The sequence below is a fragment of the Gopherus evgoodei genome, chromosome 2 (assembly GCF_007399415.2).
Source record: "Gopherus evgoodei ecotype Sinaloan lineage chromosome 2, rGopEvg1_v1.p, whole genome shotgun sequence".
NCBI classification, from domain to species: Eukaryota; Metazoa; Chordata; order Testudines; family Testudinidae; genus Gopherus; species Gopherus evgoodei.
The window spans coordinates 177,879,075-177,894,811 of record NC_044323.1 but is presented as its reverse complement, the minus strand read 5'-3'; the positions used below and the strand labels follow the sequence as shown (position 1 = coordinate 177,894,811).

Sequence of the window (15,737 nt, the reverse complement as noted above, 5' to 3'; positions counted from 1 at the left end):
CTGCCAGTACTATCTATCCAATCTCCAGTGATGGGAACCTTATCCTAGTTGGTCTCTGCATGGAAGGAGTATGGGATAAAAATTTCCTGCACACACATCCCCTCAAGCCTACATCTGCAGCGGGAGACACAGTTTAGCCCATAGCTTAATTAATGTTACAATAATTGTGTTTGGCTGAGAAACTTTAGTGTGTTCTACTGATCATCTGCAGTGTGGACTTTTAAAATACATTATAAAGTATTTGAATTGGGAGATAATTTTGTTAGTTATTCATTAGCTTTAAATAACCCGTTTTGGAAGAGTGTGTGTTTTTTCTTAAATGCAAGGTGTGTGGTTTAGAAACTTTGCATGGATTAAAACTTTGCACTATCTTAACATAGCAAAGAATCTTTTTATTTTTTGTGTGTGCGCAAAATTTCCTCTCCCCACCCACACAAAAAAAACTGTGAAGTACAAAGGAAATGGTCCATTTGATTCAAATTGTGTGTACCCTGCTGCGTCTTAAGGTTTTGGACCAGGTTCAGATCTTACTGTTTACCATCATTGCTTTGTTACTGCTGATTTATATTAATGTAAAGTGAGATCAAAACACTTTTATGGTGTTTGGGGTTTTTTTCAGAAAACTTTTTTCAGATTCTGTCAGTAGTATGGATTGGACTTTTGTGCCTTTAAATAAAACTGTTGAATTATGAGATTAAACTGGCTAGTATGCACTGTCATCTTATTTTATAGTGGTACACCCATATTGGCATTGTAATGGATTCAAGCTACAGACTGATAAAGTATATGAATAAGTATAGTTTAAAAGTCATATAATGGGTAGTGATGTAAAAATGTAGGAAATATGACCAACTCAAAACTTCCTTGACCAGATACTATGTGCTCCTCTCGCTAAGGGAGAAAGAAGTGGTTTTTATTTAAAAAAAACAAAACCCAAAAACAAGTTATAAACAAACTAATGAAGTCCCATAGGGCCTGTTTTTCCATCAGTGTATTTCACTCAGGCATCAGATGTTTCTTCAGGCTTATTACTCCTGTTCTGGCTTCTGCTGCTAATTATAAAGAAGTTTTTTCGCATATACAGTGCCATTGTTGTAACAGTGCCCCTAGATACCTGATTAAATAGATTATAGATTCATCTCCTTCTGCTTGCTTCTTGGTGGTTAGAAAATGGCAAAGACCCAAAATTGTAGCATGGAGGCAACTTTATAACTAAATTTTTAAGGAAGTTAGGAACTTAAAAAGTTTTCCAATTCAGACAGTCCCAAGAATCAATAATTTTTCTGATAGGAAAAGTTTATTCCTTCCTTAAAGTATTTGTACTGGTCCAACAAAATGTCTGCCAGTGAAATATGAAATCTTAAGTAATGTCATCCTGATTAACCTACTTGTTTCCTGTTTTTGCCCTCACCATTCAATTATGATGGTCATGGTATGAGAAACAATAGAAAATAGACATTACTAACTATTGACATCTTGTGTGTTGCTAGTTAATTTAATGTTATACTTTTATGAAAGCTGGGTTTCCATTATGTTTTCATACAATATCCAGCATTAATCCTAACTCCTGGAACGTCAGAGATATTAGTTGGTAAAATAGTGAAAGAATCAGTTTGGAAATCAGTTGACTTGTGATGGATAAAGAATTATTAATTTTTGTTATTGTTAAGCTGATAACATTACTGCCATGCAGTGAGTTTGTTGTGGCCAAGTAGTGCAGCATATACATAAACACACGTTCATCTTGTACCTGGGCAGCACGTAGGCAAATAAAGTAAATTCAGAAAACTGAAAACCTTTCACTGTGAATCCTCTTGCTTTTGTTGTTTGGTCAGTATTTCCATGTTTTTCCTTTTTTGTGTGTTTATTAAATATACTGGACATTGCTTTTTCTTTTCTTTCCAACAAGACATACTATATTTTACATGAAAAATATTCAGATTCAATTTGATCTGAAAGTTTAATCATTATTACTTATTTGTAATGCATGAGAGCCCAGATGCCTATATCAGGGTTTGCTGCCCCGTGGTACTGGTCTGTGTAAAATAAGACAATTCCTGCCTTCCAAAACTTATGGTCTAAACCAATATAAGCAAAGTGAAAATTGTTTGAGTTAGCATCCTACACTACACTTATCACTATAGGGTGAGTGTAGAATGGCGTTTGTCTTATTAATTAATACTGCTTGTTTTTCCCTTTTTTCTTTTCTTTGAAGGTGTGGTCCTTATTTCCCTTGCTCTCTGTGCAGATGCAGTTATAGGAAATGTGCAGGAAAAAGCTATGAAGTTACACAATGGTTCCAATTCAGAAATGGTAAATACCTGACTCTTTAATCTAGTGTTCTGTCACGCAGACCTGTGGCTCTCAACTTTTCCAGACTCCTGTACTCCTTTCAGAAGTCTGATTTGTCTTGTTTATCTCTCAAGTTTCACCGCACTTAAAAACTACTTGCTTACAAAATGTGAGATAAAAATACAAAGGCGTCTCAGCACACTATTACTGAAAAATCACTTACTTTCCCCTTTTTACCATATAATTATAATATAAATCAATTGGAATATAAATATTGCACTTATACACTGAAATGTATTATATAGATCAGTGTAAACAAATTGTATGAAATTTTAGTTTATATTGACTTCGCTAGTGCTTTTTATGTAGTCTGTTGTAAAATTAGGCAGCTATCTAGATGAGTTGATGTACCCTCTGGAAGACCTCTGCATACCCCCAGGAGTACACTTACATCTGTTGAGAACCACTGACAGACTATACCAATACATACAGAGTTGGAATTTTCTCCTATTTTTAAGAGAGATTCTACGTAAGTCAGGATATACTGATAATGTAATGGCAAACCAAAACTTAATCTGTTTTATCATGCACATAAAAAGAAAGTGCTTGTGCTGCTGTACTCTTTACCTTCAAAGGTACACATTTGTGTACATTATTAAATGAAACAAGTTTTGAAGTTGCAGTAATTCTATCCTATTTTTGTCTAATGTTTGTATAGACAGGAAGCATATCCTTTGTTTATGCATCCTTCTTGTATAACTGAAATCAATAGCTTGAATTATTTTGTATTTTGTCCATTCATCTCAATGTTTTTAAAAATCTCATTCAGCAGCTTGTACCTTTAAAAATCTGGCCATTAGTGACCATCCATATTATAGTGCTGTAGATATACGTAAGAAAAACACAACTGTGGGACTAGTAGCATAATAGTGAAATCTGAAATTGTATTGGCAAATTATATTTATGGGGAGAGCATGTAGATAGGAGAGATCAACCCCAAAAAAACACTAGGCAGTGAGTTGACACTACTGAATAATTGCCCCAGATAATATGGGAAAGCAGTCCAACATTTGATGTTTGTATCACATATATAGACAAGCAGTTTGTAACACCTGCTGTAATCAGTTTGGTCCAGAGCTGCTAAGAACTTGACAGAATCCTAATGGACTTAACATTGTAATTGATTTTAAAAAAATCCAGAACTTTGAATTAAACTACCTTTTCCATAAGCAGTGTAAAAAAACAGACTAAACATCAAAAGTGACAGACCACAAAGGTACTGCAAAAAGAACAGGAGTACTTGTGGCACCTTAGAGACTAACACATTTATTTGAGCATAAGCTTTCGTGGGCTACAGCCCACTTCATGCTCAAATAAATGTGTTAGTCTCTAAGGTGCCACAAGTACTCATGTTGTTTTTGTGGATACAGACTAACACAGCTGCTACTCTGAAACCTGTCATAGAATACCAGGGTTAGAAGAGACTTGTCACAAAGGTACTGACACCCTTTTTATTTAAAAACAAAAAAAACTTCTGAAATGGAGCTAATTTTCTAAAGAGCAGTGACAAAATCTTCAGATTGACTTGACAAATGTTATTCAGTCCCAAAAGATACAAACTGGGATGCACGAAGCTTAGAATAAAAGAACCAGGAGATGCAGCTGAAAAGTTTAAAATGATTGGAGGAGAACTCTGAACTTTGGTAAAATTTACATTATATGCAGATATCAATAGAAGCACATCCATTAAAACTTTACCTCATCAGAGTTTAGTAGTCTATCTTCAGTACAGAACTGAGGCACTGTGACTAACCCCATTAGAAATTACTTTAGAAAATAATCAGAGCTTGAAAATTAAATGCCTTTATAATAATGAGCAGTATGGGATTTCGAAATGCGTATGAAGCCCAGAAGCTCTTCATCGCTTTTTGAAGCAGTAATCAGCTCTTTTTAAAATCCTTGTCCTCCTAAGTGCCAACAAGATTTGAGGAAAGAATAATTTTTACCAATGTTTTGTATTGAGAATCAAATAATTTTACCATTTTATACACTTACTGTCGTATTGCTACATAGGAAGACCATGGCAGAAAGGGGGAAACAAAATCACCAGGGATATGAACAAGTTCTACCAAGTGAAAGAATCTGCAGCTAATCAAAACAACAAATGTCTAGTACTAGTGAAGTGAAAGTGTGAAGTAACTTTGATGCCCGTGATCTCAAAAAAAGAGTTGATGTTTGTTGGCAATAAATACACATTAATAACCAACCCATTAATCTGTAAGTCAAATTGAAAATGTTAATTAAATATGGTTCTGAGAACTCTTGTAGGCTTTCTTCCCTTAGTGGAATTAATAAAATTTTCATAGTAGAGAACAAGGCCAGAGTAAATGGACACTTTTTTTGGAGTTAACCGCATAAAAAAAATATATTGCTGTTTGCTGCATTTTATTCAAACTTATTAAAATTTTGTGACTTTGACATTCTAATTAGTATACTTATCGGTTTCCTGCAATAACATATTGCCATATGTATTTTATAAAGCAAAACCTTTTTTCTTCAATTACATTTGTTTTTTCAAATTGTATTCTGTGAAGATAATGATGTCTATAGTTAAGATTCCCTAATACTTTGTCATAGTAGCAGTGGTCTAATTACTAGAGCACACTCCCCTACAAAATCTGGAATAGAACCTATTATTCCATAGTCTCCACATTGTTTTGCTGTCTAACAAATAGCTGTGAAACCCACTGGCAAAATATATGTCTATAGATGCTTGTAGTGGTAGATCCACATACAAAATAACAGCCTTCATTAGCTACAATGGTAGAGGATTGTGTTGATGTCTTACTGTGGGGAAGGGGTCAATATGGTTGTACATGCTGATGAAATTTGTTTTTCTAATGTTTTAAGTTTTTAAAGAATTTAGGATGAGGCATCCAAAAAAGATGTTAAAAGAACATTAAGGTTGCAAAGTCAAGTACTCAAAAATTAGGAAATGCAAGAATTAAGTTTACCTAACCTCTTAGTACATATACATTATAATAAAATCTTTTTGATTGCATTTAGTTTTTTCCACAGGACATCTGCCTTGTTCTATGCACACACTGGACGATGCTTTGGGAATTGTTTGAGATTGTGTAATGCATGAATTGGTTGTCTGTAGGACATTTGCCTCATTCATTGAGGAAGCAGGGGATTATTGTGGGAAGAGAAAGGATTGTCTCATGGTCAAGGCAGATTAAGGCTGCCCTGGAGAATTGGATTCTGTCCCTGCATCTGTCACCTGGTGGGCAGATGCGTGGTAGGACAGGGAAGGAGCCGACTCCAGATTGAGAATATGAATGCTGAAAGTTCCGACCTGCTCCTTGGTGCCTATCCTGGGCACCACAGCCCCTCCAGTTCCTGCTATTGCCTCTGCCCTCCCACACATACACGAGTTTATTGAAATATTTCCATTGTGGAGATAGTAACCCTCCCACTGCCAGTTCTACCACATAGTTCCTATATGATGCTGAGCAAGTTGCTTAAACCAAACTATTCACAAGTGGCCACTAATTGTGTGTCACATGTTTTCTCGATGCCCAGCAGGAGACGTGTAGGGCCAGATCTGAAGGAGCGTTTGAGCTCTCACAACTGTAATAGAAGTAGGAGCTGTGTTATAAATGCATAAAATATTAAGTACTCTGAAAAAATCAGGATCTTGGTGTCTGAAATCCATCTCCCAAAATTAGTGGACACTTCTGATAATTTTGGTCTTTAGTCTCTGTCTCTCATTTCCTGATCTGTGCAGAGGGGGGCGGAAATGCACAACACGGGTGTTGTGAAGATAACTTATTAATGTCAGTAAATATCCGAGATACTATGAGATTATAGTAGAAAAGCTTGTGAGTAAATTAATTCTGTATTCAGTGCAGTGTTCGGATGATGTACAGTGAGTACAAAGTGCTACACCCCAAATGACGAAAATAAAAAAATGTTAGTGATCACTGTCTGTCCTTCTCACTGAATGAGGCATGGGTTCTGTGGAAAAAAATAGTATGTGGTCATGTAAATTGAAGACTGTCATGATGAACATGCTCAAGCAGACTGAATTAAGGTTGCACAGGCAACCTTAATTATGGCATTTCCAAATTTATGAATGCTTGGCTTTGCTAACAATGTAGTTTTGTTTATGTAATTTATAAGTGTATTTACTTGGAGTTTTGTAAATTAAAAATAGTTAAAACAACTGCATGTATTTATAATTGTTCAAAGTTTTACTTAAGCAATGAAATCCTGAGTTCGAACTATCCGCTTTCTCTTTTAGGTCTGGCCTGAGGATATTAGTAACTGACTTTCTGCATCTGAGAGATTTATTATGTGTGGGGTAGTGGTAAAATGGAAAATCGTGATCCTGTTACCCACTCTCACTTTTCATATATTTACTTAAATACTAATGTTTGAGGATGTTATGTGCTGCATTTAGAATTAATTGAGTATATTAACACAGCCATATATTGGAAAGCATTTAATTTCCTACTTTAATTGTTTAGTAGGACTAATATTTTTATTTTAACTATTCCAGGTTCTGTATTCCTATTCAATAGGTTTTGTGTACATTTTATTGGGATTGACATGCACTAGCGGATTAAGTCCTGCAGTAACATTTTGTTCAAAGGTAAACACTGATTAATCTCATTTTAAAATAAAAATGTTTAAATAATTTTCTATGTACTGAGGACTCCTCACTATAAAGATTATTGTTACTATAGTGTGACAAGTCTTGTTCTCTTAACATAACTGTCTGATCTGGAGTACAGGTAAACTTGTCCAACTTGCAAATTAATCTTTTTTTTTAGTCCTTGATCAATAAAGTAGCTGAATTTTAAAAAGTGCCATAACTGAGTTCATAATCTTATTTTTCCATTATTTAATGAAAATTAAATAAGAACCTCTGCATGAATGCATTGTTGAACAGCTTATTATTGCTTACGCAGTTGATTAAAGTCTATCGTTTTATTTCATTTTTCAACACCTCAGGGTTTGTTTTGCATTGTCCTAACAGGTTTTTTGTTGTTGTTGCAGCATCCAGTTCAGACTTATGGTTATGCATTCTTTTTTTCCCTGACTGGATATTTTGGAATATCTTTTGTTCTAGCGTTGATTAAAATCTTCGGTGCCCTTCTGGCTGTAACAGGTATGAACAAATTACATATTTAGTATATTAATATAAAAACAATCTACTCCTACTTTCCCATTTAGGACAAAACTTGTGAGAATTGTTCTTGCTCTCTCTTGCTTCTACTCTGTGAGCTGATTTACCTGAGTTCATGTAGCATGACTTCTCTGTTGCAGTATATTTGGAAACCAAGGTTCTTTCTAACCCAGTGCCTTCACCTAGAAGGGCTTTGTGCACAAATATATGAACATCAGGAGCCCTGCTAGATACATAAACAATACACTTGACAGATCTGTGGAATCAGAAATACACACCAAAATATAAGCAAAAAGGTAAGACTTATTTGGGACAGGGAGGAAAAAAAGTGTTAAAATAAAATGGGGCACGGATGTGCAAAAGGCAGTATCATGCTTTCCAGACATAAAATCACAGCCTTTGAGAAATTCCAGGAAGACTTTCTACATATATTCTCAATAGATTTATGTAGTGCACTCTGTTTAAGGCCTTGAACCTGCAGACATTTCTAATTAGATGCTGTTAAGGCAATAGTAGCTGTACATTGCAGGTTTGGTGGGGAAAAAAAAATGTATTTTCAACCCCTGAAATCTTGCTTGGTCATCTGACTAAGATAACAAGATATGTTGAATTGTGCATGTCAGGATTTAGATCAGAGATACAGGGCATCTTATCCTATCTAACTTTTATTATATTAGCTTTGATTTGTAGCTTTTTTTTTAATAAATACAAAATAAGTGCTGGTCCTGTGCTCTAGGCACCCTTGACAGCCATTAAAAATACCATCTATAAATATAATTCCAACAGTCCATCTCCTTCATTCAGAAATTTAAACAACAAGCAGTCAGGTAGAAGCAGAAGTCAGAATAATATCTTCCCTTCCCACAACACCAACTCAACTTTCAACCTTCATTGGTTCCATCTTACTACATCCACCACAAAAGCCTGTGTGAACAGTTGGGCTTTGTAGCATACCTTGCTGGTCAACAGATAAAAGCTATTTTAAACCAAGGGAATGTGTGAATTCCAAAGCTGAATACCCTGCCACCAGTTCACTCTCTTCCAAACCAAGGAAGTTGCTATTTGATTTCTTAATAGCAGATGGAAATCTTACTGTATATTTAGAATGCAACCTGTGTTGGGAGGTATCAGACACCACCTTCTATCAAAGATGCAAATAAACTCTTTGTCTAGTCTTGCAGATGCTTTGCCCAACCTTGCAGTGTTACTCCCATCTTGTTCCAGAAAGAAAATGGAGCATATATAAGGACTACCAGATGCTTAGTATGGCACATGCCTGCACCCGGTACATCAGAAGACATAGTTATACTGTGCTGTGTCATCAGTATTCTGAAAGTACTTAAGTAATTACTAATGCTTCTAAGAGTAACATATATGCAAAGAACAGGAGAGGTGACAAGATGGAATCCTGTGGGACTCAAGAAGGGAGTGTTCCCAGGAAAGAAGATACCCAATACCATTCTCTGGGAATGCTCCACAAGAAAGGAAAAAAAAGTCACCCTAGGGCCCCCTTGTCCTGTCGGGGTACGAAGGCACAAAATCTTATGATCTGTAGCATCAACAGTATTAATCAGTAGTATTGAAAGTATCATCTGTAGATGGCATGGACACTTCCACTCATTGGCAAGAGAAGCTATACTAGCACCACCCATGCAGTCTGTGTCCATACGCAGGTCAGTACCCAGATTGACAAGTATCAAGCGGATCTGTGGCAATGAGACATCCATGACCTAGATAGAAATTCCAGTCTCTCAACCACTGATTTCATCCCAAGTAATATAATCAAGAATATGCCCAGCTACATATGTTGAGTAGTCAACCATCTGAGATAGTTGTGTGGTGAGTGAAAATCTTGAGCCAGCTCAGAAGATTTGCCATCTACATAAATATTGAAGTTACTAAGCCCTTAGTGCCACAGCAGCAAGGAACCTTACCTGCTTATGCATTAACTTTGCAGGGGAACAGGGTGTTGTGCACACTAAAAATAGTTCAGTCTTAACTCAGTCTTGGAACTGACATAGGGAATGTGCTAGCAATGAATTTTTTTCCTCCCCTTGCTCAGAGAAGAGGAACTGCAGTTTAATGAAAAATGATCAGTGCTAAACAGATCCTATATGAAACACTGGACACCAGTACTTTTTCCAATAGGGAAATATTAATTTATTCCAGTGATTTTCAACCTGTGGTCCACAGAGTATATTTCAGATTTCCAAAGGGGTCCTCCCCTGCATTTGGAATTTTTTTTAGGGGTCTGCAAATGGAAAAAAAGGTTGAAAACCACTGATTTAGTCTATTAATGTTTTGTCTCTGTAACATACTTAATGGAGGATGATTCCTCTGTCAGGAGTAGTATATTTACTTATCAATAATTTGTTTAAGCTTTACATTATTTCTAAAATCAAATGTATTACCATAATGGCAAGTATGACAAACCATGATTTAGGGATTATCTGTACTAATTTACTGTGGTTTACATCTGTGTTCATTCAGCCATCATCTTGGAGCTGGTCATAATATTTTAGCACATAGTGTTACTTTAATGTAATAAAACTAGCTACAGCAAAATTACATCTCTAAGTGAACATTATTAATCTGTATTATTGTGACCTTGCAAGTCAGCAATCATAGAAGCTGCTTGCATATCAAGGTTGTCTCTGGTTTTGAATGGGAAGAGGAGAAAGGACCTTATTAAGGTGTCTCGAAATGACTTTATCAAGTTGTCTCTAACTCAAGAAGTCAGGAGAGAGTCAGGTTTTTCTCTTTCTATGTCCCTATTTCCAAAATCCTTTTTAAATTAATGCTCCTTATCATAGTTGACTATGACACAGACATACCCAGAGCTGTTTAAAACAAGGGAATTGTTAGACTTCGAGAGGGTAAAATTTCATTTGGATATATTTCACAAGACTAAATTGTGTCCCTGATCCTCCTGTAGTTTATATAGCTGTAATAGCTGTGTGTCAAAAACAGTTGTCAGGCTCATTTCTTCCTTAGGTTACCCCTTTCTATAAATACAAATATCAATCACAAGGAAGTGGGGATAGAAGGGGAAGCAGGAGAATGCGAGGGAACTTAATAAATACATAATTGGAGATATACCTATCTCCTGGAACTGGAAGGGACCTTGAAAGGTCATTGAGTCGAGCCCTCTGTCTTCACTAGCAGGACCAAGTACTGGTTTTTGCCCCAGATCCGTAAGTGGCCTCCTCAAGGATTGAACTCACAACCCTGGGTTTAGCAGGCGAATGCTCAAACCACTGAGCTATTCCTCCCCCTTGCCTCAAAAGCTGGTTTCTGTAAGGTAATGTTCTTCATTTACCGTAGTGGACGGGAGACTATGGACAGTTTTGACCTAAAATATTAATTGTCTAATTTATTATAAAGCATTTTAATCAAGTTTGCCACTGTCGTAGTTTGAGTTTTGCTTTTTTAACCAAGTTCACTATATGCATTGATTTCAAATGAGCACAGATGAGAAGAGTTGTTTCATGCTTTGAAACAGTAAAATACACTTTTAAAAAACTATGTTAAAGAATGCTGTGGAATAGTAAAACCTTCCCAAGAATTCCTGTGCCTGACCTTGACAGTCTTAGTACTCTAGCCCTTTCTACTTTGCCTGTAGCAATGGGGAAATGTTTACCATGCCTTGGAAGAGCATCACATTCATTACTGCCCCCCGATTGCCCCCATATTGAGCAAGAGGGGAAAAAAGAATTTAATGAAAATTGTATTTATATTAGCAGAATGAGAAATTATCAGACTTAATTGGAAAAAAGAGAAAGCACTTAATTTAGAGAGAAATGATTACATAAATATTTTAATTAATAACTGATTTTGTGAAAGAACAGAAATAATAGTACTGACAAACCTGTGTAATTTAACCATTTTTAAATTATTCATCTAAATTATTTTCTAACTAAAACTCAATTTTCTTTTTTATTCCCTTCATTTTTCACTTAATTGAAAATGATTTTATTTGATACGCATAAACTTCATAAAATGTAAAGATAATTACTAAAAAAAGTTGAGATCAGGTAAAGATAAAGCAAAGGTACAAGAGAATAATTCTACCCATGTTAATCCTAGTTTTAAGAGAACACTTGTGGAAAAATTTAAGACCATCTATGAGTGTTATTGAGTAGTTTTATATTTGACTACTATATAAACAGTTATGCAGTTAGAACATGACCATGTAGACCAGATAATTCATATGATATTTCAATGCAGTTTATGGAAGTTGAGGTTTAATTTTGGCATAATCCAGCAGGTTATAACTTTACCTAAATCTGTTAATTGGATTATGTCCACATGAACTACAATTCAGATTTTCTTTAATGACAAGATCGCAGGTAGGCAGAGATTAGTGAAGTAGTACATGTGACCTTCTGAAATCCATTGTCACGTTCGGTGTCCTGACCAGTTATTTCTCCGTACTGAGGCCTGCTGTTATGTAAATAAGACTTTAAATATCTTCAAAAAAAGTTAAGCTGCAAATATCTATGCCCTTCAAAATAAAACCAAAAGCAAGGATCTATGTCGGTAGAGTCTGTCCAAAATAAAGTAAGATTGTAATAGTAAGTGTTACAGTATATCTAAATCTTATTAACATGTTTAAACTCATTTTGTTTTAAAAATGTACATAATCTAGTTCACAATTTCTACTGGCAACAGTTTCAAAGATGGTTTATCACATTCCTGTGATGCCCATGATCTGGTGAGAATAAAGTGAGCATTGGGATAAATGAATCTGGTTACTTTGGGAGTGTCTGTACTAGGAATATCTTTACTGGCTTTGCTGCATCATTGCAAACCTCACTGTGGATGTGGTGCACCAGTTTCAAACCAGGAGAAGCCACACCCCCCAGTGCAAACACTATTTGACACTGGTCAAGTCATCTACCAGTTTGCACCGGTGAAGCTTACCACTACAAATATCCCTGCTATAGATAGGCCCTTAATTACCTAGTTTATTAATATCTCTTAATAACAACTTTAGTTGGATTATAACTAGATCCAAATTAGAGTTAACCATTGTTTTTCTTCTGCAGTAACAACAGGAAGAAAAGCAATGACCATTGTGCTTTCTTTTTTGTTCTTTGCAAAGCCATTCACATTCCAGTAAGTATCTAATTGTCCTTTTATGGCTTGTGTATTTCATAAAATCAGGTTCTTGATCACTGAAATTGAACAATTTTACCAGTTAACCATCAAAATATTTGAGTAAGATTTTCTACAACAAATGTTTGAAAGTTGTTGTAAATATTGACTGGTTTGTTGATTGTTATGCCAGAGAATAATTTCATTTTTTCTCAAAAACATTAGAGGACAGATCCGTTGTAAGTGTTGGGGGTGGGTGGAAAGTGATGGTTTTGTTTTTCGTTGTTTTTGGGGGGGGGGAGGAATTTGGTAGTCTAAGAAAATCTTATGTAACATCTAGCATTTACTTGTTAATTAGCTGCTTGGGGGCTTACTCTGTAGAGTAAGGCTAAAGAACTATACTTTTTCCAATAAAATGATGTAGTTTTCTCCTTGTATAAGGTTCAACTTTGAAATCTTACTCAATATACTTTTTTATAACTAACCTTCTATTATCGACCATTAACTTGTAAGTTTGTTGGCAATATTGACATAGCTTTTTAATAAAGAGTTTTAGAATACTTTCCAAAGGATTTATGTTGATAAATAAGGCTAAATGATTTACATCAAGTCTAATTACTTCTGGATTGAAACGAAATAGCTTTTAACTTTATTGCCATTGTACTTTGTAACAAGTTGTATTGGAGGAATGTAAGCAAAGCAAAGAATGCCCAAAATATTTACATGTAATTTAGTCCCTCTGAAAAAGGTGAAGTCTTTATTAAAAAAACAAAAATCACAAAGCCTAATGGTAAACAAACAACTTTGATGAGTGGAACAAAAAAAAGGTGCTGAAATCAGGCCATCCAAGGTAATGATGGAGAAGAGAGCCCTATATAGGAGCAGTAGTCATAAAATATAGCTCCTGTAAACATGGGAATGTACTGCGGATTGAGGGTATTTTATTCATATAGCTAAGAACCATTACAATTAATTATAGCTTAGTATATGTGGACAGGTTATGTCAAATAAATGTCCTTCTCCAGTCTACTTAGCTAAGAGGAAGGAGAGAGGATAATAAAGAGCTAAGCTAATACCTTGGCTGGGTCCTACCACTTGCTTCTCTCTCACTGGAGACCGTCTTTTAGATTGTCAATTTTTTGAGGCAAAGACTTTATTTTTTTGTAGAATGTGAGGCACATCATTGGCACATTACAGATAAACTGTTAATACTATGATTATTTTCCTCTTTTCCCCCGTTCAGGTACGTCTGGTCAGGTTTATTAGTTGTCCTGGGTATATTTCTGAATGTTTACAGTAAGAATATGGATAAAATCAAGCTGCCTTCACTACGAGGTCTTTGGAACAAAACTGTGGAAGAAAGAAAGACAAGGACGTTGTCACAAACTGTGTAGACAGTGGTTTTATGCCATGTTTTGAATCCGACTTCTTTTATTGGAACAGTCTTCAACTGGTTCACTTTCCACAGGGAACATTACTAAAACCAAAGGAGCTGAAGGCATATTGTCTGCTTGCAGATGATTTGACATGAACAGTTTTAAGTGAGCCTTCTCTTCAGAGCACTTGAATTCGTCATAGGTGTTATACCATTGTCAGAAGGCATTATCAAGCCAATGAAGGAAAGGAACTCCTGGCAGACTGCTGAAAAACTATGCTCCAAATGGGGAACAGTGGCATATTAATTTGGGCATTTTTATCATATCAGATTTGGCTGATTTGAGATGAGTGGTTGTTGGTTTTTATTGTTGAGTTGGGATTATTTAAAAGTAATACTGTATTAACACTTAATGGAAGCTAATCAGTTACTGATTGACAAATTGAAATTTTAAAGTTAGAAGAGAGAGAGAATAAGGTATGTCATGATTTTTCATTTTAGATAAAAATTCAGTTTAAGTTCTTGATGAGATTCTCAACATTGTACATTTGTTAATATAATTGGCATTTCTGTTGAAATCAAAATCTGATTAATGTTTTAAATTTGAGATTGAAAGAATCATGATTTTTTTCCATTTTTCCCCCCATCATCCAGCTTTAAAAATTATTAAAAAGTGCACATAAACATTGCTGTTAAACCCAATGTGGGGGGGGGGGGAAGTACCAAGATCTGTGCCTGCTTGCAGTACTCTCTTACCATCAGAGGAGTTGTTTGCTGCTTACTATACTGGTGTAAAACAGTGAGTGTAAGTTCTCTAACAGCACACAGGTTAATATATTAAACATTATTTCTCTATACTGTCCTCAAATTAAAGCTTTAACTCCAAACATGAGTGGATGACAGTGAGATTTTTCTTTCAGTGGACAGAGTGCACACACAGGGTCTTATTGATCAGGAGATGTGGGTAAATGAGAGGCACAGGGATGGATTCAAGGGGCAAGCTACAAACTTAACTAACAACACCCCTACCAATTGCTGTCTGCCCATCCCCTCTCTCATAGCAAGTGTTTAATTGGGACCAGAGTGGAGTTAAAAGGATCCCACCATAAAACCAATAATTCTTCTCACTTCTGAATCCTCTCACCTCTCTTCCTCCCTCCCCGCACTCACCCTCCCCCAGCAAAGACTTCAGGTCTCTCTTTGTCCTTACAGCAAAAGGTTCTTACTAGTCATACATTGCAATAAGCTAAAAAGTCCTATTACCTTCTAAACATTAAAATTCTTATTCTTATTCCTTTTATGCTGGACTGTGCCTCCACAAAGCTATGAGAGGCAAAAAAAAAACCTCTGGACCCCACCAGTTTGGCCCAATAGGAAAAAATCCTTCCTGATCTCCAAAATAGGTGGTGTGTTAGGCCAGGGGTCTCAAACACATGGCCCGGAGTTATTTCCTGCAGCCTGCCATAGGCACCAACTCCACCGGCAGCCAAGCTCCCATTTCCTCCTCCCCCCGAGCACACCACATCCCCCACTGATGGGGGATGTGTGGCACACTTGGGAAGGGGCAGGAGCAGGGATTTGAAGAAGGAGTTGGAATAGGAGTGAGAAGAGGCGGGGCCTAATGGACTAGATGAGCAGTTTGAGGTATGAAGTTCAGTATGTATGATTCTTTGCTGTGAGTAGTTGGGAAGAATGTTTGTTAAAAGTGGCAACGTGTTTTGTATGAATAGTTACTTTAAAAAGTTCCTGCCATTACAGCTATGTTGATAGACTGTTAGT

General features: G+C 36.0%; 1 protein-coding gene across 7 annotated transcripts in view; it reads left to right on the top strand.

The window, feature by feature from the left end:
* The window catches only part of SLC35B3 (solute carrier family 35 member B3), a 40,409-nt gene extending 25,741 nt beyond the window's left edge, over positions 1 to 14,668 (top strand). For 3 of the 7 annotated variants that reach the window (XM_030552381.1, XM_030552380.1, XM_030552379.1), the window contains 5 exons: positions 2,216 to 2,313; positions 6,857 to 6,949; positions 7,357 to 7,468; positions 12,535 to 12,604; positions 13,827 to 14,668. In XM_030552381.1, coding sequence (XP_030408241.1) covers positions 2,216 to 2,313; positions 6,857 to 6,949; positions 7,357 to 7,468; positions 12,535 to 12,604; positions 13,827 to 13,977 — 524 coding nt within the window. In that variant the 3' untranslated portion in view covers positions 13,978 to 14,668. Of the gene's footprint in view, positions 1 to 2,215; positions 2,314 to 6,856; positions 6,950 to 7,336; positions 7,469 to 7,626; positions 7,783 to 10,648; positions 10,677 to 12,534; positions 12,611 to 13,826 lie in introns of those variants that run through there. The other 4 variants (XR_003999036.1, XR_003999037.1, XR_003999038.1 and 1 more) reach the window with 4 other exon arrangements.
* Positions 14,669 to 15,737: the final 1,069 nt, after the last annotated feature.